Source organism: Protopterus annectens, chromosome 6.part0, assembly GCF_019279795.1.
Source record: "Protopterus annectens isolate FY-2018-M chromosome 6.part0, PAN1.0, whole genome shotgun sequence".
In the NCBI taxonomy this organism is placed as follows: domain Eukaryota; kingdom Metazoa; phylum Chordata; order Ceratodontiformes; family Protopteridae; genus Protopterus; species Protopterus annectens.
Genome location: NC_056737.1, coordinates 371,099,886 through 371,126,854, shown reverse-complemented (window position 1 = coordinate 371,126,854; position 26,969 = coordinate 371,099,886). Strand labels below are relative to the sequence as shown.

Here is a 26,969-nt window from a genome sequence, read left to right as displayed (position 1 = left end):
CCTCAAGGAGGCATACCTGCATGTCCCAATCAGACAAGATTGCAGAAGATACCTCAGATTTCTTGCAGGTTCATCCCATTATCAATTCTCTGCATTGCCCTTTGGCTTATCTACTGCGCCCAGAGTGTTCACGAAATGCCTGGCATCAGTAATTGCCTTCTGCAGACTTCAAGGGATACAAATATACCCATATTTGGACGACTGCCTGATCCAAGCGGACAGCAAACACACTCTTCTGAAACACCTGGCGTTTGTAATAATGTTGTTGAAATCTCTGGGATACACAGTCAACAAAAAGAAGTCAAGACTAATACCCTCTCAAACAATAATTTTCCTGGGTGCCAGCTTGGATACAAACACCCAGATGGCCTACCTCATGCCAGAGAAACAAGGGCAATTAACTCAATACTTCAGACAACTGACAACCTTCACCAGGCTGACTGCAAGGAAAATCCTGCAGGCTCTGGGATTCATGGCATCTTGCATCCTGCTAATCCCATGTGCAAAGATGCATATGAGGAAACTTCAATGGTACCTAAAAAACTTATGGTCTCAACACAGCCACAGTTTAGAAACAATCATACCACTGATTCCATGTCTTCAACAGGAATTTCTGTGGTGGGCTCAAGCATGCCAAAGAAACATAGGTCTCCCATTCTGCAAGCCTCAAGCAAATCAAGTCATCACAACAGATGCCTCGGACTACGCCTGGGGGGCGCACATGACAGATCGGTGCATTCAGGGCAAATGGTCACAAAAAGAAAAGCACCTACACATCAATTAAAAGGAAATGCTAGCAGTAATAAATGCTATTATGGCTTTCAAAGACCTACTGCATCCAGGCCAGCTATTGATAAGGACAGACAACACCACAGTGATGTGGTACATAAACAAACAGGGAGGAACCCATTCATACCCCCTATGCAGGCTAGCCATGTCTCTTTGGAACATGGCTCTGGAATTGCAAATCAAACTTCAAGCACAGTTCCTGCTAGGTAAGGAAAACATGCTGGCAGACAATCTGAGCAGAAATATGACAGTTCCACACAAATGGAAGTTGCATCCTCAAGTTTTTACAATAATAATTCAAGCATGGGGAAGGCCAGACATAGATCTCTTTGCCACCCACAGAAATTACCAATTGACAAAATTCTGCTCAAGGACCTTTCATCCACAGGCCTGGAAAGTGGACGCACTCTCTTTCAGTTGGACAACAATGACGGTTTATGCCTTTCCACCTCTTCCACTGCTGCCCAAAGTTCTATTAAAAGCCTGAGCAGACAGACCAAAGATGATTCTCATTGCTCCAGACTGGCCAAGACAACACTGGTACCCACTCCTGAGGAGCCTGACGCATTCCCCACCATGGATCCTGCCTCTAATGCCTCTTCTACTGACTCAGCACAACTTCAAAACTCTTCACAGTCAGCTGAAAACACTCAGTCTAGCCACATGGAGGATTCCTTAAATTCACAGCAGACCCTACTCTCCAAGGAGGTGCAGGATGTCATTTTGGAGGCCAGAAGGCCTTCTACTAGAAAAGCCTACTCCGCAAAATGGAAACGGTTTTGTGCCTGGAATCAGAAAAAGGGTCAGAATCCTGGAATACTGAATTTACCTCAAATATTACAGTACCTAGCCGAGCTGCTAAGCAGTGGACTTTCATTCTCCTCCATCAAAATCCATGCCTCAGCCATTTCTGCAGAGTACAACACTGCTCCTTTATTCTCTCACCCTCTCTTAAGACAGTTCCTCAGAGGGGCTAAGAATATAAAACCTCCAAGGAAGCAACCAGTACCTGCTTGGGACCTCAATTTCATTCTAGAAAAACTAACCCTGCCTCCTTTTGAGCCAGCTGCTTCAACAGATCTGCAATATTTGTCATGGAAAACAGCCTTCCTTCTAGCTATCACCTCAGCACGCAGGGTTTCGGAACTACAAGCCCTCATGGCTGTGCAGCCTTTCATCATTTTCCATCAGGACAGAGTTTCCTTACGAACCAATCCTTCATTTATGCCAAAGGTAGTATCCAGGGTGGCCTTGAATCAGGCTATTCACTTACCTACCTTTTACCCTAATCCACAAAACAAAGGGGAGAGACTACTACATTCCTTGGACATTCACAGACAGCTCCGTTATTATTTGGACAGAACAAAGCCTTTCAGAAAATCAGAGCAACTCTTTGTGTCCTATGCTACAGGTGCTCAAGGGAAGCCTATTTCCAAACAGACAATCTCAAAATGGATAGCCCACTGCATATGCTTTTGTTACACTTTTCATGGTAAAACTGTACCTACAGGCATCAGATCTCACTCCACAATGGCCACAGCTACCTCTGCAGCTTTCCTCAGGGGGGTTCCTACCAAAGATATTTTGGAAGCAGCCACTTGGAGTTCTGTACATACTTTTTCCAAGCACTATCACCTACCATTATACTCCAAAACTAGAGCGGGCTTTGCCACTGCAGTCTTGCAGGGCATCCTGGCTCCTCCTAGTTCCACTTAGTGCCTACCACCCCTTTATTAGCTTTGGGATTCTACCCATCTGTTATGACTGCAGCTGTATGCACGATGAACATAGTACAGTTTTGTACCTACCATAAATGTAGATGTTCGAGTGCTAATACAGCTGCAGTCCAGGTTTCCCTCCCTCCTTCCCCTATTGGGACAGGCCTAATGGCTAACACCTCCCCATACAACCTCATTGGGGTATTCTTTTATGGTGTATTTGCTTGCAACTACTGTTTTTTGATTATATTGCATTTGCATTATTACATAAATTTATGTTTTGCCTTCCTTCTGGGGGCACCTGACATCTGGAGCAAGAAAAACTGAAGAAAATGGCGTCGGCTGGTTCTTTTATACCCCTGTCGCACTGACGTCAGGAAAGAAGCAACGACATCCGACGCCGGACCTAGACTTTGGAATTCGGCCGACCGAGGACCCGCCTGACGGCAGGAAAACCCATCTGTTATGACTGCAGCTGTATTAGCACTCGAACATCTACATTTATGGTAGGTACAAAACTGTACTTTTCTTCATCACCCCTTTCCACTTTGAGTTAGAATCTTCTCTTTTTGTTATGTATATGAGCCTTAACTGCGTAGATCTGAAATATCCCATCAAATTAGGTAATCCTAAACCACCTTGTTCTATTAGGAGGAACAGCTTGTATATTTAATTCTTGTCCTTCTCCCCTCCCAAATAAATTCCATCATCTTTGTATTACTGTCTGTAGTGTCTCCTCTGGTTGATAAAAATATGCCTGACCTGGATATAAAACTAAATAGACTAAAATATTTTTACTGCACAACCATAAACAGGGCTTCCAGTTTCCCAATTTTGTTTAGAGTTTTCCCACATATCCTTAGCGGGCATAACAGAAGACCTTTTAATCCATCCTCTTAAAATCTTCGTATTGTCATGTACTGGAAAAGACTTTAGAGACCACGATAAAAACTTCAAACACCCAGTAGTAAAACACAATCCAGGACCACACTCGGACAGTAATTGTTTAGCGCTTTCATCCACTTTTAATACTGTGAACTTCATCAGAAAAAATTACACTTGGCCCTACCCCTTCCTTTTATATTTAAACTAATGCAAATAGGAAATGACATCATACAATTAACAATTGGTGCTTATGATCTTGAAACTATAATGTATTGTATAAATATTAATAAAATAACTTAACTGTACATGTTGAACTTTAAAAATCATCTATATGTTAAAAAACATTTTAAATTTATAACTTTATTTAATCCAGGTGCTTTATCCGCATCCAACAATAATTGCCAAAACACTTCTTTACATTCAAGTGTGTTGTTTAAATCACCAGCAAACAAAACCTTATCAACACTCTCTAATACAAAAAATTCAAACTTTTTAAATTCCTGACATAAGAGTGCATGCCTAGCTAATGAATTTGTTCTATCCTTCTTTTTAATGGCCAAATTATGTTCATATATTCTGTGTTTTAAACTTCTTTTTGTTTTCCCAGTATAATAACTTTCACATGACACACAGGTAGCTATGTAAACAACATAATGACTATTACAATTGTAATAATTTTTTGCACAGAATGTTTCCTTTGAATGACTTATAGTGACAAAGGAACAATTACTGATAAACCTACATTGTTTACAGTTTCTACAACTATAAGTGCCCTTTTTGTTGGTACATGCACGAATATTACCAGTGGTCTTGTTCTTCCCAGATTCTAACATGAACTTGATGTTGGTTACTTCTTTATAAGTGAATCTGGGTGCCAATCCCAATATTGCCACTAACTCCTTATTTCCAAGAATTATTCTCCAGTTGTTCTCTATTACATGTTTAACAGTGGGGGCAAGGGTAGCTCCTGCCTTCATAAATTTAGTCATGGCTACCTGGGAATTGAAATTTTTAAAGCAACATCCTAGTTTTAGTAAAGTACAAATCTACTGTAGATATATAGATGATTTGTTTTTTATATGGACTGGTAATTACAAAGAATTTATAGATTTAGTTACGGATCTGAATCTGACCACTGAATTTTTGGAATTTAAAATTAGTGGTTTTGGAGAATCTATTAATTTTTTAGATTTGAACTTAGGTATAGATCATGAGAAAAAGGAGTTCACAAGTAGAATCTGCAGAAAACCAGTCTTTGCAAACCAATATTTACATAAAGAAAGTTTGCATCCAACACACATGAAGAAAGGAGTTATAAAAGGACAAATCATAAGACTTAGTAGATTAACTTCTGACAATGATATCTTTGAAAAAGAAGTTTTTTTTTTGAGGTCACTTTTTTGACTAGAGGTTATGACCTGGAATGGTTAAAAAGATAGAAAGTGAAGTCATGACATTAAGAAGGGGGGTTGCTACACCTATTTTGCATTCTAAAGATGTTATGGTTGGTCCAGTGAATGATAAAAATATAGGTATATTGGAAAATTAAGTTAATAAATCTGAGATAGCATTTCCCATACCTATAGTTAGTGAAATGTGGCATATTAAAAATGTAATAGAGAACAGCTGGAGAATAATTCTTGGAAATAAGGAGTTTGTCGCAATATTGGGATTGACACCCAGAAGTGTTTTGGCAATTATTGCTGGGTGTGGATAAAGCACCTGGATTAAATGAAGTTATAAATTTAAAATGTTTTTTAACATATAGATGATTTTTAAAGTTCAACATGTACAGTTAAGGTATTTTATTAATATTTATACAATACATTATATTTTCAAGATCGTAAGCACTAATTGTTAATTGTATGATGTCATTTCCTATTTGCATTAGTTTAAATATAAAAGGAAGGGGTAGGGCCAAGTGTAATTTTTTCTGATGAAGTTCACAGTATTAAAAGTGGATGAAAGCGCTAAACAATTACTGTGTGGTCCTTGGATTGTGTTTTATTGCTGGGTGTTTGAAGTTTTTATTCGTATTGTCATGTCCCCATAAATATGGGCTTTGCTGAACCTATTCATGTATGGGTACATAATTTTATCTATAGCATTTGTTGTAGTTTCAGTAATTGTATATTGTGAAAAAGACTTGAAACTGCCTCAGAATGTTCCACAACACTGAAATGTCTTTTTCTGGATTTATCAAGTACAGAATAATATCACCTGCAAACAAATCCAGCTTTTCTTGATTACCTTACCAACTGTATTCTTGAATTTCTGAGTCCCTTATTTTCTTGTTAATGGCCCTAAATATAAAGCATATAAATAAAGGGAAAGAGGGACACCCCTGTCTGGTTCCTGTATTCAAACACAACTTATAGGAATGGAACTCCTCCCCCATTTAATTCTTGCCTCGGTCCCTTCATATACCCTCCTAATTAACCTTATTATTGCATCAGGGAATGCAGATGATTCCATTGTCTCAGTTTACTCTAATGAATTTTTTCTCTGCATAAATACCCACTAAAACAGCACTATTTTCTTAGATTCTGCTTCCCTCGAGATCATGATTGTTTTTTTAATGTTGTCAAGTGTTTGTCTCCCCTCCACAAAAGCAGATTGATCTATATATATCAATTTTGTCAACACTCTTTGCCATTCTTTTAGCTAGGATAGGCATAAACATTTTATAGTCATGATTTAAAAATTGAACTGAGTCCATAAGAAGCTAGGTCTGATGGGTCTTTATCCTCTTTTGGTAGTAACAGTGAAGTTGCTGGTGCTTTTCCTCCTTTTAAAATACTGTTAAATAAAGTCTTCCAGAGCTTTAACACTTTCTTTCCTCCTAACTTCCAGACTTCCACTCGAATATCATATGTTCCTGGAGACTTCTCTGTAAATTGATTATACATCACCTTTTTATTCTCATCTCCTCCTATCTTAACTAATAGTTGTTGAGCCTCATCTTCCCTTGACGTTGAAATGATTAAGTCTTTTATAAATGTTTCCATTTGTGGTTGCTCTTATTTTCCACATTCCTCTGCTTTATATAATTTTGTAAAAAATTTGTGAGAGAGAGACCAGTTGCCATAATGGTTAAGGTCTTCACTTCTGATGCACAATGTACAAGATTCAATCCTGTCCTCTGACCAGTGCCTGTTTGGAGTTTGCATGTTCTTCCTGTGTCTCTGTGGGGTTCTTTCCACCTCCGAAAAACATGCTGAGTGTTTCCATCTCAAACTCAACAATGACTGGACCTGTGGGCAGGAGCACAGGCTCTATATGGTGCCTTATAGGGGGAAGAGTTGGTGGCTTGATATTAACCAACACTTGGTTCAGAAAGAGAAACAGTCACAAGATCAGGTACAAGAGTGGAGAAAATTCAGCTCAGGTGGACTTCTTCCTAGTAAAGAAAGGGCACAGGCAAAGCAATCAGTCCACAGCATAAACCACTGCAAGGTCAACAGAGACCAGGCTGAAGACCTGGAAGTTGACTGGAGAGAACATACAACAGTTCAAGGAATTACTCAGGGCTCCAGCACCCCAAGAAGAAGAGGAAATAAGTGGAGTTGAAGATTGACAGTGCCTCAAAACAGCATGTTTGAGGACTGCAGGACTGAGCCAGGTATGGAAATAACATACATAAGAAAAGCTGGTGGTGGAATGCAGAAGTCCAGGAAGTCATCAATAGAAGTAAAAAATCAGGGAAAAGTGGAAGATAGAAAAGATGGGCCAGGCTAGAAAAAAATACTGGTTGGCTAAGAAAGAACTAAGAAAGGAGTTGAAATAGTAAAGGGCAGGGCATCAAAGGCACTTTAGCTTTAGGAAAGTGACTCATTTGGCTGCAAAAAGAACCTGTATCAGGTTGCAAGGCGAAGACAGAAAGATAAAGAAGAAAGTCAGACACCCAGCAACACCATTCCACAAGACATGGAATGCAGATGGAAGGAGTATTTCCAGCAGTTTCTGAATGAAGGAAAAAACCCTGCAGAAGTTGTACTGCTTGAGACATGGCCTACGATGAGAAAAGAAGAGGAGCCCACCCAATATTACTAAGGAAAATAGAGTTAGGGAAAGCAGCAGGCTCAGATTAGGTCACTGCAGATATGATAAAGATGCTGGGTGAGATGGGGAGAAATGGCTCCTGAGGTTATTCATAGCAATGTGGAGAGAAAGGCATATCCCAGATGACTGGGGAGTAAACATACTCATGTACAAGAACAAAGGGGACATCCACAACTGTGAGAAGTACAAAGGTATCAAACTCCTGTCTCATTGCTTGAAAGTTCTGTAAAGTGTGATGAATGGATGTGCTTATTAATGTAATGTGGGAGATGTGCAGTTTGGGTTCAGATCAGAAAGCAGCATAATGGATCCAATGTTTGCAGTGAGACATACAGTTGAAAAGAAGCTAGAGATGAGGAAAGAGTCCAACTAGAGCATTCCTAGATTTGGAGAAAGCATATGACAACTTCCCAAGAAAGTTTATTCGGGCAGTACCGCGGTGGTTCAAAATCCCAGAAACATTGATAAAATTAGTGCAGGCTATATACAAGGACCCAATGACTCAAGTATGAACAGTGTTCATTCTCATATAAGGGCTCCCACTGGCAGTGGGTGTACATTACAATTCAGCATTGAGCCAACTGCTGTTCATACTGGTGATGGACTACATTAGCATAAAGGTCAAAGGGAACAGATCAACAAAGTTGCCATATGTAGATGATGCAGCATTACAGGCAGACTCTGAGCAAGAACTTCAGCAAAAGGTAGGGGACTGGAATGCAAAACTTAAAGCACAAGGGATGAAACTATGTACAAATAAGACAGTGGTAATGGCATTAAATTGGGTAAATCAGAAGAAGCTAAGAATTGAGATAGAAGGGAAGCTAGTGGAACAGATAAATAGTTTCAAGTGTCTGGGAGGGGTGGTTGATGAGAGGGTAAATCTGAATGCAGAGGTCAAAGCTAGAATCAGAGGGGCTGCAACCAACTGGCAAAGAGTGCCAGGTGTAGTATATGACAGAAGATTGCTAAAAAAGTTGAAAAGTAAGGTTTACAAAACAGTTCTGCAGTCAGTACTCCTGTATAATACAAACACCTTGGCAGTAAAAGCAGAGCAGATAGGAAAGCTAGAGGAGATGACAGTGACATTCCTGAGAAGGGTGGTAGGATGCACACTGTGGGACAGATGAAGAAACAAGGACATAAGAGCAGAAAAAGTAGATCCAGTTGCAGAAAAGATGAAAGATAACAGATTGCAGTGGTTTGGGCACATGTGCAGAAAAGCAGAAGATGGTCTGAAGATTTGGGACAGACAGGAAGAAGGTAAAAGAAAATGAGAATGCCCAGCAAATAAGTGGATAGGTTGTGTGAGAGAAGATCTGTGACAGTCAGGCGTGAGTGCTGAAGAAGGCAGGAGTGTTACATTGAATCAAGAGAGATGGTGACAGTTAACATGACACCCCAAGCCCATGTAGAAAAATGGAAAAAAGGGGGTTGTTGATGATTGTGAAATATGTCTAATATTGATACAGGATCTCTGGTTGCTTCCTAAGTTTGTCGACAACCCTTTCAATTTTCTGTTGCCTAAGTTGTTGTGATAAAAGGTTTTGTGCTCTGGAGATATCAAAAAATAGTTACTTAACAGCAACCCTTCTAAATTCATGCATATTATCCAAATACTGCTTGATTTTCTCTCTTCTTAGTACTTTGCAATTGTTCTTGTTCTGTGAGATCTCCCTCTGCAATGCTTTAACCTTTATTAGCCTCACTAAATAATTCCTGTTACTTCTTAACCATTTCTTTTTCTCTTTAATTTCTACTATGTTTCTCAAGTCCATTTTCATTTTATCCCACTCACTAGCTATCCCTTCTGAAGGAATTTCTATCTTGTCTATTAACTCATGAATAATTTCCACTACCCATTCCTTGACTTCCTGTATTTTAACGTATAGATGAGAAAGTGCCAGTGTCTTATTTTTACTTCATTATCCTGCATTTTTATCCTAGTTTTTATCGCTGTGTGATCTGAAGTAGTCATTGGACATGTGTTTGAGTTTTCAATTACACAGAAACACTCCCATGAAATATGCATTCTATCCTGTTTAGCCCAATTACTGTACCTTGGGGAGTAATATTTCAATTCTGTATGAGTTCCTACTGAATTCATGTCTTCCATACCAAATATTTTCATAATTCTTTTTAGATGTGTACCGTCTTTTGTTATATTTTCCCTTCTAGGCCCACGTGATACATCCTCACTATTGCAAATTGAGTTCCAGTACTCACCTGTAGATATTATTCCGTGATAAATGCTGATTTGTTTTTCTCCCTAAAATTTTCTTAAGCTCCATAATAGCAGTCTGTGGTAGAATGTAAATACTTGTCAGCATCATCCTCTTTCATTCTCAATTGCCCCTTACAACCACAAATTTACAATTACTATCTTTTCCCCTTTTCTATCAGTATTGAAGCCCCTCTAACAATCAATGTTATTGCTTCCCTTTTCCTTGGTGTTCCTCTTAGTTGCTGAATATCCATCCTGAAATCCTGTATTTGACAAATTCACATGCTCATTTCTTTCCAAATGTGTCTACTGCAGCATTGCTATTTGCATTCTGCATTTTTTAATATAATTCAGTACTCCTTCTTTCTTTTTTGTCTATCCCTGTAAAGCTGTTTACATTCCAAGATAGTATGGAAAGAGTAACCATTATATTAAAAAGTTATGGTTCCCACCTATTATACACGACAGTTTGTTTTGAATGCAGAAACACTGTTTGTGAGGCTGATCTTTTATACAGTTGTTTATTCTTATTTTTATTTGAAACTGTCATAATTTCAAGACCTTTTGCTTTAATGAGCATTTTTAGTAAGAAAAGCCCAATACACCTGCCATGCAGGGGGTTGCACTGTAGATACCTGTGATTTGTTATAATCAACTGTGAGGTTGCTTCAGTATGGGTAAAGAAGGTTACCCCTAGTAGCAGTTGCCTTCCTTTCAGAATGTGGAGTTCAAGTCTGCAGATCCTTTCATCATTGAATGAGAAAACTATTTTCTGAAACCATCAGCATACTTCATTGCTGTGTAGCCTGGTTTTCTCTTTTTTCCCCAAAACAAGCTGGATAAATCAGCAGCTTTGTGCATCTGTGTAGTCTGGCAATTAGCATAGAGGAGTGAGCCTATAATCTGTTGATGAGCTGCTTCCTGTAGTCTAAGGATTGATTCTGTCTCAGTCTTTACTTTTTACTGTATGACTCTAAGCTAGTCACCCAGTGTTCTGAGGCATTTGTTTCTGCGTTCTAAACTGTGGTGTTGTAAAGGGCCTATATGGTTATTTGAATATGCTATCCCATACTGACTTGCACCTTAGACACATCATCATACTTAAGAGCTCTCTAACTTGTCCCTTTGCACCTCTGTCTACTGTCAGCTATAAAGGAAAGAATTGAAATTGGATATAGTTATCTGTAAAGGGACAGCCACTTTCTTTAGATATTGGCCCGAAAATGACATTGTCCCATATTTCTTGAAGCATGCCACAAGAAAGTGAAAAGATAATTGCAAGAGTTACAGGTCTCATTATTTCGGTCAAAACCAAACATTCAAAGAGACAAGCTTCTGTTTTTTTTTTTTTTTTTCAAATTCATTCACTGACACTAACCTAAAAGACAAGAACAAAGAATGCAGCTAGATTATTTAAGTTGTTAACTGGCTTTGAAAGGAGAGGAAACAGGACCTTCATTTTTAAAGATAGGAAGAATGTTTGCTTGTTCTTGGCTTTTGACTTTTTTTTGACTGTCATTAATCCAAGATAAGAAGCCAAATAGGTGGAAATGCAATAGGATTTTATACTAAAATTGACTTGTTAATTTTACCGCAAAATCTTACTGCCTTTCCATATTTTTGCCCTCTTTGATGTTTAGTCTTTCACAGTTAAACTGTTTTTACATTCTCATTTGAAGGGAAGAAAACATTATTCTTGAAATTCTGCAGACTAATCGTCTTCTGCAGTGTATCCTTCTTTCGTCATTTGCTTTGCATCCAGTCTTTATCTCTTTTTAAAAGGTTGCTCAGTATCCTTCAAATAATTAAGTATTCCTTCAGATGCAGGAGCATAGTCTTCCTTTACTCTTTATAGAACCATTTTGTATGGTATCTCCTGTGACTCTTATCTTGCTACTTACAGGAGCGTTTTCAGTGTAATATAGTCAATGTGTTAGTCTGTATGTGTGGGATATTAGAATCCCTACATTAGGTAGGTTTTCTTTGTTTTATTGTATCTCAGCTATCTTTTTTGGGTTTTCTGTTCTTACAACAAGCTGATGCAGTACTTTCCCAGTGGTTAGGAGCTCCCACACTACTCTCCCATTCCATGGCTCTGTGAAAGGAATCTGAGAGAGAGAGTGTAGGAACAATAATGCTTATAGTGGGTACACCTTAGGGGTCAGTATTAGCCTCAAGGTGATCCCTCCAATGCAGATACCTAGAAAGGCTTGCTGAAATCCCAAATAAGGACCCACCCATAGATTCAATGATTGGTAGTTGCAACAGGATCAGAATTTAAAGATTTTCCTTTATGGTAAGTAACCCATGTCTGTATTTTGTATAACCTGAGGCAGCCTTTAAGCAAATAATTTCCTTGGCTTGATATACCTGGGCAATCTCTTCTCTTAACCAGTCATTTATTTCATGAAAATGGCATAACTAGCATATTTGTCTCCAGCCCTCACTAATGAGGAAAGTACAATGTATCTGATATGTTTCTATAATAAGATGTTTTTAAGGAGAATAATGTATTTCTTGTTTGAATTCATTCTAACAGCTTGTCAGTTGAATTAACACAAGTTTGTTTTGTGGTTTTATACTTCAGGTGAAACACGGATATTCAAAGGTTGTCTGGTGTGCTGTAAATGGCAAAGTATTCTATTACTATCGGAATCATGAGGATAAGGTATTAAATAAATGTTTGTGATTATTTTCCTACAGTACATTTATTCTGCATTCAGTAAGTCAATATGCTTCCATCAAGCCCAGTTTGAGTCTTTTTTTCTGTAGTTGTCATTTGCATATTATGTGTACTGTATTATACTGTCAGTGCATTTTTATAAATTTTGTAATCAGTTGCACATATTAAATTGTATTTATTTATTTATTTGCTTAGAAATGCTATTTATATTACAGAAGTAAGTTCACGAGGGTACAGTTTTTAGCTCAGGATGAAAAGAAAACAGTGATACAAGTAGTATGCATGTATAATCATTTTAACTGAAGTATTTCCTTGAAAGAAAACTGGCAACCAGGAATTTCATCGTCAGTCAGCATACTAACATCTTTATCAACATAAAACATCACATTTTGTAGCATGGGTGTAGAATGTCCCTAAATGTCCCCCTTTTTCATGTTGAGCCCATAGATGTAGAATTGATCCAGTAAGTATGAGTTACCTTGCAGGAATGATGTACTGTCATTAGATAGGAGCACAGAACAGTGAACATGCATATAAAATGTATTTAGCTTCATTCACTTTACTTATAGATGTTCAGTTCCCTTTATTTCTTCATATAAGCTGCAGCTTAGTTTGTTGTAAGCTTTTTAACACTAATGACATTGACAACACCATTGCTTTTGAGAGCGTATATCCTCCTGCCCTTCTGAGTGAAATTTTAACTTTTTTCCCATTTATGTCAGATGCCCCCAGCCCTACATATGGTTTCTCATTGCTAAAACTGTATTTCTGATATATTGCTCAGCTATAGTTTCTTGATGCACCTTTTCTGCCATTCTGTTTGAGTTGTAACTCATTCTTTTTTATTTCTGTACTTAGACTTTCTGCATATGCAGGTACTTTTCCTTCCATTTAAAACATTTATTATTCTTTTCTCTCAGGTTTATTTTTTTTCATGGTTGCTCTGCTTTATGACCCTTTAATACGTCTGCTTTATATGTAATTCTTAATGTTGATGAGCCATTTCTACATTTAAATAGAGTCTGTTGCACTTTTTGGGGTACATGTAGGATTATTTAAGGTGTCATTGTTTATTTTATAGCATTTGTTTGACTCATCTTTTATGCCTTTTACTGTACATTTTGTTTATAAATGGCATTCTGTGTAGTAATCCTTTTATTCTTCTGCCGTACAATATTCTTCTCATTTTATTTTGTCTTAATATTTAGGGGGTTTAAAACAGTAACAGGAATAAAAGCTATGGTGGTGCAGCGGTAGCATTGTCGCCTCACAGCAAGAGGTTCTCCTGTTCGATTCTCAGCTGGAGCACCTTCTGTGTGGAGTCTGCATGTCCTCTCCGTGGTTGAGTGGCGTTCGAAAGACATGCGTGAATGGGCATGCCCTCTTTGAAGGTTGGGCATCGAGCTGGCACCTCCGCACCGTAAAAATCTACTGCCAATCATTAGTGGACCGGAGTTCCACTGTGGTGACCCCTAACTGGGAAAAGCCGAAAGAAGAAGAATACAGTAATAGGAATGGACCCCATTCCCAAATCTAGGTGTAGTTAAAGTTCTTACATCACAATTGCTTCAGACTTTCTTTGCCAGGATTGTTTTTCCCTGCACCTCAGTATAACAATAACTACCTCTTTCTGTGGTTTATATAGGGTTACCAGTATTGGTAGTATATTTAAGTCATGTATGGATTTTTTTTTTAATTAGCCGACTTATTCCTACTACCAATGGAATTATCTGGATGGTTCATGTTCTATATCACTGTAGTTTCTGCTTGCATGTTTCTGATATACATTAGGTATATCTATTTCTAAACATAATACTGCCTCTGTCTTTTTTCCATCTACAGTGTCTGGTTTTCCTGCTTCTGCTTTCTTAACTGTTGGCATTGATAATTCTGGCTGATTATTACATCTTCATTTTCAATAATTCTTTTTAGTATGTTACCCATGCTTCTCAGCTACACATAATGTTTGCAATCTTCAGTGTAACAACTGTGTCATACTATTGTATCTTTCAATATGTAGACCCTTAGATGTAAATATATTGTAGATAGCAATAAGGTGTGCACGAGTTTGTAATTCTGTACTGTGGAACGGCTACTGCAGATTTTGTGAACTGGTAGATATTTAGTCCTTTGTTTCCCATTTTTTGGTTGACATTCACCTCTCCTTAGCCTTTTATGTGTCAAATACTGACCAGTACGTGATTGTTCCAGAAATTTTGTGTACTTCCCACTATCATCACAGGCTTTTCATTGTTTTCTTTTCTTCTGGTCACATTGTTTATATTCTTTTGTTTTTTAGCATTTCTGCTGTTATGTCTTTTCTCCATTTTTGGATTCATTTTTATATCCACTTCCTTATGAAGTGCCCCTGCTAATCTGAGAAAGGATGTCTTTTTATATTTGTTTTCTTCATGATTTAGAACTTTCTGTGTTTGCGGTATGATGATATCAACAGATATTTATGTCCTGTAGCTGTAGTCAGTTTGAAGGACACCGATGCCTCCTTCAGGCTGTGGGGTATGTAATCTTGACATGCATCATTTTTACATATCATTTGGTATGCACGAGGCAGTTTTTTTCTTTTCTTATCCAGCTAATCAGTACTTTTTCCCCACCTATCAATCATGCCCCAAGTTGTGCGTCATTATATACAGGGCAAGATGTTTTAGAGTTTGAACTCGCTTCATAGATGTCAAGACAGTTTTCAGTATTCATTTCAGTTTTTCAGGAATTCTTGACAAAGCTTTGCATTTATCTGTTTATGGTATATTGCTAACCGTCATGTAATCCAAACTATTTATACACTCCCTCTTGTGCCAGAGTTTTTTCACAAGATTTGACTCTAAACTTAATATTATTTTATGCTTTAGTTTTCTTTCTAGTATATACTTTTATGTTATCCCGCTAGTTGCATTTATTTTTTGAATGTCTCTCAGATGAGCACAGTTTTATATCATCCATAAAAAGGGAGATGACATGACATTGGACAGTCTTTCATGAAGTCAGATTATATCAGGGCAAAGCAAAGCAGCAGTAGTGTCAAAGAATCACTGTAGATTTTTTACTGGATTCTTACACCTACAATAGTAGTTTGCCTTTTTCGTGGCCCAGCTGTAAAGTGGTTACCTTTTGTTTCACAGTAATTGTATACAGTTTACCAGTTTGTTACAAATCTTGTGTACCTGTAATCAATACGTAACTCATGAATTTGGAATGCCCTCGTGTTTGTTTTTTTAATCCATCTATGCTATACGGAGGATCCTACACCCTTTCTAGTTCCCTGTTATGGCTTTTTAGCAGAAGATGATACTCCGTTCCATATGATTCTCTTTTGTTATCTTTTCTATTCATTTGCCATATCTGAAGTTTTATCTAATTGACTGTATACCGTGTCAACATCAGTTCCTGTGTACAGCTTATGTTTTGTTGAAAGACAAGTTATTGGTCAGCAATTCTTCGGATGGTTTGCAGATATTTCTTTAAGCAGGAGTATCATTTGCCCCATTGTTAATTGAGTTATCTCCTTTCAGGGTATCCATGTGGATAGCTTTTACTCAATGGTAAGTTGTGAGGATAACAGTGTTAATACCTTTAGCTAGAGTCTGGGAATAATATCTGAACCCATAGTTTTACATGTGGGAGCTTTTATTAATCTTGGCTCTGTCTCACTGGCAATTGCATCATTCCTTTCTATATCTTCTGTATTGGAATTCCCTATTTTTACCTTGTGTGTTGTTTTGCTCTGTGTTCAACATCTTTGCAGTGTTCAATACAATCTTCTTAAGTCATTAATTTCTTCTATGTTAAGTGGTATCATAAATGTTGCTGTTTACCTTTTTAGTTCCCTATACAATTTCTTCAAATCATCCCTATTTTTTTATCTTTTTTTGAATTTCTGTATATTTCCTTAAGTTTTTCTTTCTGTACTGATAATTTGTATTTATGTTAGAAATTATGCAAGGCAAATCTTGATGTTTTTATAACAGGCATTTCTTTAGATGCACCCACATTTCCAAGTGTTTTACTGACTTATTTCCTTTTTCTGTATTCTGTTGGTAGTGATGATAGTTTTCTGTTAGATGTCAGTAATTAGCATTTCCACATGGTATTTTGTTTGGTCCTTTTTTACTTTTTTATTCTGTATGTTTCAGGTAATACCTTATCTGTTGTTAATTTAGCTTCATAGTAATATATTTTATTAATCTGTATTATGTATTGTGTCCATCTGGGCTGTATTTTGGGCCCATAATTTTTTATCATATAGTACATGCTACCACTTGGAGATGGCCTTAGAGGAAGTAGATAAATTTTGGTTTTATATGGATGAAACTCATAAGTTCCCTTTCAGTCATATTTTGTTTTTTGACTGAGTTATCAGTTATTTGCATCTTAACCTTGTTAAAATAAAAGCAGTTGATGATGCACGCAACTGTTATTCTATCAGCAAACCTTGTTTGTCCCATTGAATGAATTGGGACATACTATGCTGGAGTTCACGGACATAGTGCCGAATCTTATAGTTGTAGTGAATGAGTTCACTGTTGCATAAGGACAGATGTAAGCAGTTTAAAGAAATCTTATTGTCATGTACACTGCAGCCATAATATTAGCAGTTTTGACATGTCCATATCAGTTTTGTGCTGAGACATTTGCAGTGGGTAACCTTGCTGTCAGGGGGCTGTCTTCAAGGTACTGATATTGCTCCAGCTCTGCATGGTTTATGTCCTGATTGGATCATACAGCATGTGATGCAATATCGTATAGGTCACAGATCAGTGCAGCTGACCAGGAACTGCTAGTGATGCCTAGCATTGTAGCAAGTCACTATGTCATCAGTTGTGGCTCAACCTAATGGAGCTCTTTTCTGAGGGTCTTTAAATAGTGGTCTATCCATGATCATGTTTTACATGAAGTTCAGATTTTTTTTTATATGTTTTGTATAGTCACCATGTGTATTCAATTGTCATTATGTTTTTGAGCAGCAATAAATAGATGTAACAGCTGCTGTTTGAAAAAAGCAGTACTGTTGGTTTCCAAGTACATTTAAGGCTGTATAACAAACATCTAGATTTCAAAGCAAGCATAAACTGCAGTAGTGTACATTCATTTTAAGTATTTCTACTTATTGCAACTCTAGTGTATATAAGCTACAACTGCTTATAAAACAAAATCAGTCTAACAATTTGCACATAACTACAGTTTTTTTATGGTATAACAAATTATATTACAGTTTTATACTGCAGTGGAAGTTAATATACACTTGTTGACACATTCTATGTGCAGTGAGGAATACTTTGAAAAAAGTTTGTTTGTAAGAGATGTGGTACTTGTGGTAAAGCTGATATAATAGTTTTTTCCACGAGGTAAAGGTATATACTTTCTTTTTGAGCATTTAACAAAATCAAAGCGGAGCAGTTCAGATTACAGCTGACAGATGATGGAACATTTAAACGTGTTAAATACATGAAGAAATACAAAACAAACATTGTATGCTGTCTCCACTGTGGGCATGTATAGCTATATGGAAGCATATGAGAAATGGCTGAATCCTGTCTTTCTGAATATTGAAAATTGAAAAAAGTTGCTTTGGATTTATGTTTGTACTGAGACCTTAAGAAGAATTGGATGCTTGTTAGTACAAGATTACTTGAGTTTGTATAATCCCAACTGTACAGTGACACATCTTAGTAAGGAAGTCAGTATTATAGTAGCTGTCCTAACATATACAAGCATATTCAGTGGACTGGTGGAAAGTCTGCCATGTTGAGAGAAAGTGACTGTGGCATATCACTGTCTTTGTTAGTTTGTCTAAATGAGAGCACAAAAACTCCAAAAATTACATCTTATTGTCCTTCTTTCCTGAGTCATGTACATATGACTCACATCCCATTGCAAAGAAAAGTCATTTAACAGAAAAGCCAGTATTGTGAGACCATGTGCACATTTTAAAGGAATAATCCACTGTCCATACAACCATGTGTGGTCTGCAAGGGTCTCTCTCTTTGTTAAGTGTTTCCATTAAATATTTTCTTTAGTTGACATGCATTCTCAGATTGCTTACATTATAGGTACCTGACGGCTGTTCATGCATACATATCTGCTTCCTTATGATTTTCATTTGCACATGTACAAGCAGTTCCCTGGCTTGCAAGCTGGCAAACAGTCCTCTTTCCAGAATGTGAATGCTTCAGTTCTTTGGCTTCCTCTTTTTTTCACCAACAGCCATTCCTATGTGTCAGTTCTTAAACACACAAAGACACACACATACACACACACACACACACACACACACACACACACACACACACACACACACAGTAATAGAGATGGAAACTTAAAGATGTTCTTCGTGTTTCACTGTTGCAGCCATCACTTATCCCTGCTGTGGTAGCCCTCGGCCGGCCCAAATACCAGAGTCAATGTTTTTCTGCATCGGCTGCTGCTGCTTGTTGACTGACATCAGGTCATCAGTGCTATAAGGCAAGGCAGCGGACGCCATTACATCAGTCTTTCTTGCCGTGGAGCCTGTAGCAGAAGCAGTTTGCAAGTGTGCCGGTCAGTCGCTACCAGAGTTCGAATTTTCAGCTGAAAACATCTAAAGCTATGTGACTTCCATTCATACTGCATCACTTGTTTGGGCCCAGACCACGATGTCCCCGTTGCCGGTTCTGTGCCCTCTTTAATGCATGACCCATTTGTCGTAAAGCTCTTACTGTAGATAGGTATTTTCATCTTCCGTCTTCACATTCCGAAATGGCGTCCATCAGCCAGCAATCCATAGACATTCTGAAAAAATGTAGAGCTAAATACAGAGACAGACCACACAAGGTTAAACCTTCTGACAATGCTCCCGGTAAGCAGGTCATTAGTTCTCCAGAATTCAGTGAGGTGCATTTGCAGCCCATGATGCCTGATATGACATCCATGCAGGCCTCTACCAAGACCCTTTTGGAGTTCGGTATGCTGTAGAAATCTTCTTCGACTTCCAAGCCTTTGGTCATCTCTGCTTTGTGTAGGGTCCGGAGCCACAACGCATGTATAGCTATATGGAAGCATATGAGAAATAGCTGTGTCACAGCTCCCCCTTTAGGCATCAGTAAACAAACCATATCTGCTGTATTTTGAAAATACTGTTCCTATTTAAACGCATGGCTGCCTACAGTAAACATTTCTGAATCCTGTCTTTCTGAATATTGAAAATTGAAAAAAGTTGCTTTGGATTTATGTTTGTACTGAGACCTTAAGAAGTCTTGGATGCTTGTTAGTATAAGATTACTTGAGTTTGTATAATCCCAACTCTAAAGTGACACATCTTAGTAAGCAAGTCAGTATTATTACAGCTGTCCTAATGTATACAAGCATATGCAGTGGACTGGTGGGAAGTCTGCCATGTTGAGAGAAAGTGACTGTGACATATCACTGTCTTTGTTAGTTTGTCTAAATGAGATCACAAAAACTCCAAAATTACATCTTATTGTCTGTCTTTCCTGAGTCATGTACACGACTCACATCCCATTGCAAAGAAAAGTAATTTAACAGAAAAGCCAGTATTGTGAGACCATGTGCACATTTTAAAGGAATAATTCACTGTCCATAGAACCATGTGTGCTCTGCAAGGGTCCCTCTTAAGTGTTTCCATGAAATATTTTCTTTAGTTGTCATGCATTTCTCAGATTGCTTACATTATAGGTACCTGAGGTCTGTTCATGCATGCATATCTGCTTCCTTGTTATGATTTTCGTTTGCACATGTACAAGCTGTTCCCTGGCTTGCAAGCTGGCAAACAATCCTCTTTCCAGAATGTGAATGCTTCAGTTCTTTGACTTCCTCTTTTTTTCACCAGCAGCCATTCCTATGTGTCCATTCTTAAACACACATACACACACACAGTAATAGAGATGGAAACTTCAAGATGTTCTTTGTGTTTCACTGTTGTAGTCATCATTTGTGGGTTATCCCTGCTGTGGTAGTCCTCGGCCGGCCTGAATACTAGAGTCAGTGTTTTTCTGCGTTGGCTGCTGCTGCTTGTTGACTAACATCAGGTCGTCAGTGCTGTAAAGCAAGGCAGCCGACGCCATTACATTAGTCTTTCTTGCCGTGGAGCCCGTGGCAGAAGCAGTTTGCAAGTGTGCCGGTCAGTCACTACCAGAGTTCGAATTTTCAGCTGAAAACATCTAAAGCTATGTACCCTGTTGGGGATTCTTTTTTCTTGCACTAACCAATGTCAGAAAAAGTTAACAATTATCCCGCTTGTGGAAAGCACATCCCACACTGAGACTTCCATTCATACTGCGTCACTTGTTTGCGCGCAGACCACGACGTCCCCCGTTGCTGGTTCTGTGCCCTCTTCAACACGTGGACCAGTTGTCATAAAGCTCTTACTGTAGATAGGTAGTTTCATCTTCCGACTTCACATTCCAAAATGGCGTCCATCAGCCAGCAATCCGTAAACATTCCGAAAAAATGTAGAGATAAAGACAGAGACAGACCACACAAGGCTAAATTTTCTGACAACGCTCCCGGTAAATAGGTCATTAGTTCTCCAGAATTCAGTGAGGTGCTTTTGCAGCCCCTAATGCCCAATATGACATCTATGCAGGCCTCTACTGAGACCCTTTCGGAGTCTGGTATGCTGCAGAAATCTTCTTCATCTTCCAAGGCTCGGGTTGGTTACGGAGCTGCAAATCAGGCACGGGCTTCCGAGGAGGCCTCTCGCACTATCGATTCTAGACAGAAACCGATGTCATCTCATCCGACTACCGCTTCTCTCAGACTGATGGATTCCTTTTGGCCTAAAAGCCAGGCCACTCCTAGGAAGTCTACCTCTAGTCTCCATCTTACTCCTGCTACACCTCCCCAAACACAAATGCTTAAGATGGCAGAGGATCTTATCTCTCTTATCGGGGGTAGTCAGGCCACATCTTCTAAAAGGAAAAGACACACTTCTCCTGAAGTACTATCAGAACAGGATTCTGAGGAATCTGATTATTCAGTTTTTGAAGAGGAGCACTAGTGTCTTACTGCTTTTGAAGACTCAGATGCAGGGGAATCCACTCCTTCTGCCTCCCCACCAGAAGACCTTTCCTTTGGGGAAATCCTTCACACCCCCAAGGAACATTTCCACTGGGAATCTTATGACTTCCCTCAGTCTAAGAAAAGACTAAGAGAGTTTCTAGATCTGCCCCAGCACCGACCCCATGGCCACCCCCCCCTTTTTTAGAAGTGGTGGATGATGATTTCCATGAATCCAGCTTAGCCCCTGACACCCTCCAACCTGCTCCCACTAAACCTGACAGGTATTACAGAGTGCCGGATTCTCACAAATACCTATACAGAAATCTTGCTGCAGACCTGGAGGTCATTACACAGGGACCTAAAGGAGCCTAAAGTTAGTTCTGCAAAGAATCCTATCCCTTCTGACAAAGAATTTACAGCTGTGGACAGATGGGGTAAAAAAAAGTATACACCTCTGCAACCTTAGCTGTCAGAGCACTCAGCTGTCAGTTCCATATGTTAAAATATCAACAACACACTTTGGAACTATTAAAACAAAAGATTTATTCCTTTCCTGACTGTGCCAATTCTAAAGAGTTAGCAGATTTACTGCACTCTACTTGTCAAGTGGCCAAACACTCTTAGCACTGTGGATATGATGCATCAGAAGCTTCAAGTAGGGCAGCAGTGTTAGGATCTGTTATTAGGAGACATGCATGGTTGAAGGAACAACCTCTCCCTGATCATGTCAAGTCTAAATTAATTGATGCACCCTTGAATAAGGACCACTTGTTTGGAATTAAAGCAGAAGAAATGCTTAAAAAGATGGAAGACCAAGCAAAATCTGTGCAAACAGTAAAAGATTTCTTTCAGGTGCTACCTCCTAGGTTCAGCAGGAATTTCCCCTCTAAGCACTGGTCATTTCCTGCACCTAGTAGACAGGGGCAGTTTAAGCCCGGCAGGGACATACCAGCCAGGACTTTATCCCAGGGACAGCAGAGAACCAAACAGTGGGCCTCCTCCACTAAGGCAGTGAGTTCTAAGCAACCCTTCTATAACAAAACTTCTCAATGACTCCTTCTCCTCCCTGTGCCCTCCTTTCACTCACCAAAAACTAGGATGAAGGCTCTCCCTCTACAAAGAAAATTGGCTTTTTGTAACCAAAACCAATGGGTCTTAAAGATCATTTTTCAAGGATACAAATTCTCTTTCAGCAAACTCCAAATTCCAAGAGGGTACCCAGACTTACCTCCAAAGCAGTGGGCAGAGGCATTAAAACAAGTCCAAATTCTCATTTCCCAGGGGGCAGTAGAACTGGTTTCTGCAGACCAAACAGGCAAATGTTTTTATCCCAGACTATTCCTTGTTCCCAGAAAAGAGGGCACTTGGCGCCACATCCTGGATCTATCCATTTTGAACACCTCCTTGGTGGTCCCCAAATTCAAAATGCTAACATTGCAGCAACTGCTGCCTATGCTGACAAAAATGCCTGGTTAGTGACCCTAGACCTAAAGGATGCCTACCTCCACATCCCCATAAGAGAATCCTACAGGAAATTCCTGCACTTCAGGGTAGGCTTGCAACACTTTCAGTTCTCTGCACTACCCTTTGGCTTATCTACTGCACCCAGGGTATTCACCAAATGCTTAGCCCCGGCTATAGCATCAATGAAAAGAAATAAAAGCAGACTCCCTTCTGGAGGATCATTTTGCTGGGAGCACTGCTGGACACAGCATCTCAAATGGCCTTCCTCTCACCAGAAAAGCAGAGCTTCCTGCCACTCTACTTTACTCAGCTGGCTTCCAGAAGTCACCTCACAATGAGGAAGTTCCTGCAAGCTTTGGGGTACGTGGCATCTTGCATCCTTCTAATTCCTCTGGCCAGGCTCCACATGAGGAAACTTCAGTGGTATGTAAAGAATCTTTCGTGTCAGCACTCTCAGCATCTAGAGACCCCTCTCCCTTTGATCCTCTGTATAAGGGCCAAGTTTCTCTGATGGGCAAGGGGCTGTGCCAAGAACAAGGGTCTCCCCTTCATCCTCCACCCTAGTGGCCAGACCATCAACATCCATTCCTCAGACATGGCTTGGGGCACTCACCTGGCAGGAAGGTGCACCCAAGAACTTTGGGATGCCCAGCACCTTCCTTTACACATCAACCCGAATGAAATGATGGCAGTACAAAAGGCCCTGATATCCTTCAAATCCCATCTCAGGCCAGGGATCCTTCTTATCAAAACAGACAACAACACCACTGTAATGTGGTACATCAACAAACATGGAGAGACCCGAACTTACCCCCTGTGCAGGCTAGCCATGAACCTCTGGTAGACAGCCTCCTCTATGGGATGGCACCTAATAACCCAATACCTACCAGGGATCAACAGTTCCCTGGCAGAGCACTTAAGCAGAATATTACTGGACCCCATGAATGGCAGCTCCACAGAAAAATTTTTGCAAGTCACTCAGGAGTGGGGAACTCTGGAGGTGGATCTCTTTGCTTCGCACCTCAACCACCATTTGGAAAAATTCTATACCAGGGAGTATCACCGTCTAGCATGGAAGGTGGATGCCTTGGCCTTCCCCTGGAACTCCCTTTTTGTGTACGCATTCCCTCCTCTGCCTCTTATCCCCAAAGTACTGATCAAGATAAGGGAGGAGAGGCCAAAGGCCATCCTCATTTGTCCAGATTGGCCTAGGCAGCAGTGGTACCCCTTACTGCGCAGTCTGACATCTCAGCCTCCCAGGCAGCTTCCCCTCATCTCAAATTGCTTGACTCAGGCAGGGGGGGGGAGATGCTTCACCTAGACTTACAGACTCTCAAAATGACAGCATGGCTTATACCCTAAAAGCAAACAAGGGGGGCCTGTAAAGGAAACAGGTCCTAGACATTATCACAGAGGCTAGGAGGCCCAGCACATAAAATTCTTACTCAGTTAAATGAAAAAGATTCTGCTTCTGGAACCAGTCCAGAGGAGGAAGTTCCTCACATCCTTCCATCCTCTTATCCTGGACTATCTAGCTGAGATACTAAATTCTGGCCTCTCCTTCTCTTCTATTAAAATCCATGCCTCAGCCATTTCAGTTCATTTCAATACAGATTCCACCCCTGTTCTCACATCCTTTGATTAAGCAGTTCCTCAGAGGGGCTTCGGATATCAGACTTCCCAGAAGGCCACAAACACCAGCCTGGGGACCTGAATTATGTTTTGGAAAAACTAACCTTACCACCCTTCGAACCTACTACTTCAACAGAACTAAAGTACCTCTCCTGGAAGACTGCTTTCCTGCTAGCTTATCACCTCAGCCAGAAGGGTTTCAGAACTTCAGGTATTGATGGCCATTGAGCCCTTCATCATTTTCCATGCAGACAGGGACTCCCTGAGGACTAACCCCTCCTTTATGCCCAAGGTGGTATCTAATGTAACTCTCAACCAGACCATACAGCTACCCACCTTCTAACCTAACCCTCAAAACAAGAGGGAAAGAATTCTGCACTCACTAGACATGCACAGACAGCTCAGATACTACCTAGACCATACTAAGGCATTCAGGAAAACAGACCAACTGCAGGTCAGCTTTGCCCCAGGGGCAGAGAGGAAACCCATTTCCAAGCAAACCATCTCCAAATGGATATCACACTGCATCCATTTCTGCTACAGATTTCATGGGAAACCTCCCCCTAAGTCTGTTCGCATCCATTCCAGCAGCACAGCATTCCTAAGAGGAGTCCCCACCTGGGACATCTTGGAAGCTGCCACCTGGACTTCTGTCCACACCTTAACTAAGCATTACCATCTTCCTCTTTTTTTCTAAAGCTAGGGCAGGGTTTGTCAATGCATTTCTTCAGGGCATGCTGTCCCAGGCCTAGGTGTATTACTAATCCTACCACCCTTATCCTCAGCGTTGAGAATCCTCCCACAGGTGATGACTGCAACAGTGAAACATGAAGAACATAGTACAGTTGTGTACACTTACTAAAAATGTAGATGTTCGAGTGTATTCACTGTTGCAATCCTGGTTTCCCTCCCTCCTTCCCCCTTATATCCTCTTTTCTTAGGGAGACATAAGCTTCTTATGGTGGCTTTTTGCCACCAGGTCACCGTTACCATATTTCCTGGGGCTCCTGACTGCTTAGGGCAAGAAAAACTGATGTAATGGCATTGGCTGCCATGATTTATAGCACTGATGACCTGATGTCAGTCAACAAGTGACAGCAGCAGACCCAGAAAAGCATTGACTCTGGTATTTGGGTGGGCTAAGGGCTACCACAGCAGGGAAAACCCACAGGTGATGACTGCAACAGTGAATACACTCGAACATCTACATTTATGGTAAGTGTACACAACTGTACTTTCAGTGGCCACTAGCAGCAGTGGTGGATCGTTTTGAAGTTTCAATATGGGATTCCAGTCCTTAGCATTCCTAATAAAAGAGCAAGCACAGGCTTTAAGAGAAATAGATGCCTAGGTCATAGGTTGAGTGGTGCCCCCGATGAGAAGCCACCCTCCCCTGCTGTTGCCCCCTTAATTTCCTGAAGCACAGCATTTTCTGCGCCTTACTGCTGCTCCTGTGAAACAACTTTGATTAGTCATAGATTGCCTTCTACCACCCACTTCTCTGTACTCAGTGTATGCTTTACTGCTCCATATAGCCATTGGGCCACCCCCAGTTTCCATTCCAAGTTTGGTGTGCAGTCTCACAGTGGAACATAGCATTATTGTGCCATATGCCCAGTTATACAGTTTCTAGAGACCTGTGGATGAGCAACTATATTTAGATACAGAGTCAGACGTTTGTCATTCTTCTCCAGCTTCATTTGTCTTCTGTGTTCACACACATACTTGGACTTCACTGAAACACATCCAATATAACATGAAACTACAGTTCAACAACAATGTGCCTTTAACAAAGGGAAAAGAGTTCATTTACATCACTTATTAAAGTTTCACTTTCTCACTTAATTAAACCGTTAATTTTGAAACTGACAAACTTAAAAGTTAAGTTATAAAACAGCAGATTCAGTTGTACATGTGGACAAGCTTAAGAATGGTTCCACATATACTTTGTAATCAGTGTGGTTGCATTTTATTAGAAGTATTAACTTTCTTGCTTTCTCCACTGCTGTGTACTCAGTTTATATACCCACTCTATGTGGCCCAACTTATAATGATGTTCTTCATGTTTCACTGTTGCAGTCCTCACATATGAGTTATCTGGCTCATGGTAGCCCTCAGTCGGCCCAAATACCAGAGTCCTTGGTATATTACGTCGGCTGCTGCCGATTGTAAAATTGATGTCAGAACGTCAGGTATAAAGGGAAGCAGCCAACACCATTTCCTCAGTCTTTCTTGCTGCAGAGCCCGAAGCAGATACAATTCGCACTAGTGCAGGTCGGCCGTTTACCTTCATTTTGCTTTCTGACTACCAAGTTGAAGACGCCTTCAGATAAGTACCCCATTGGGGATCCTCTTTTCTTACTTTAACGAATGTCAGATAAAGTTAATAACTGTCTTGCCTGTGGAAAACAGATTCCGCACCGTGATTTCCATTCCTATTGTATAACTTGTTTGGGCCTTGAGCACGCTGTCCCTAACTGCGATCTCTGTGCTTCCT

General features: G+C 39.8%; 1 protein-coding gene across 2 annotated transcripts in view; it reads left to right on the top strand.

The window, feature by feature from the left end:
* The window catches only part of LOC122804322 (pleckstrin homology domain-containing family H member 1-like), a 1,703,720-nt gene that overhangs the window by 1,150,526 nt on the left and 526,225 nt on the right, over window positions 1-26,969 (top strand). For both annotated transcript variants that reach the window (XM_044074112.1, XM_044074113.1), the window contains one exon: window positions 12,266-12,346. In XM_044074112.1, coding sequence (XP_043930047.1) covers window positions 12,266-12,346 — 81 coding nt within the window. The remainder of the gene's footprint in view (window positions 1-12,265; window positions 12,347-26,969) is intronic.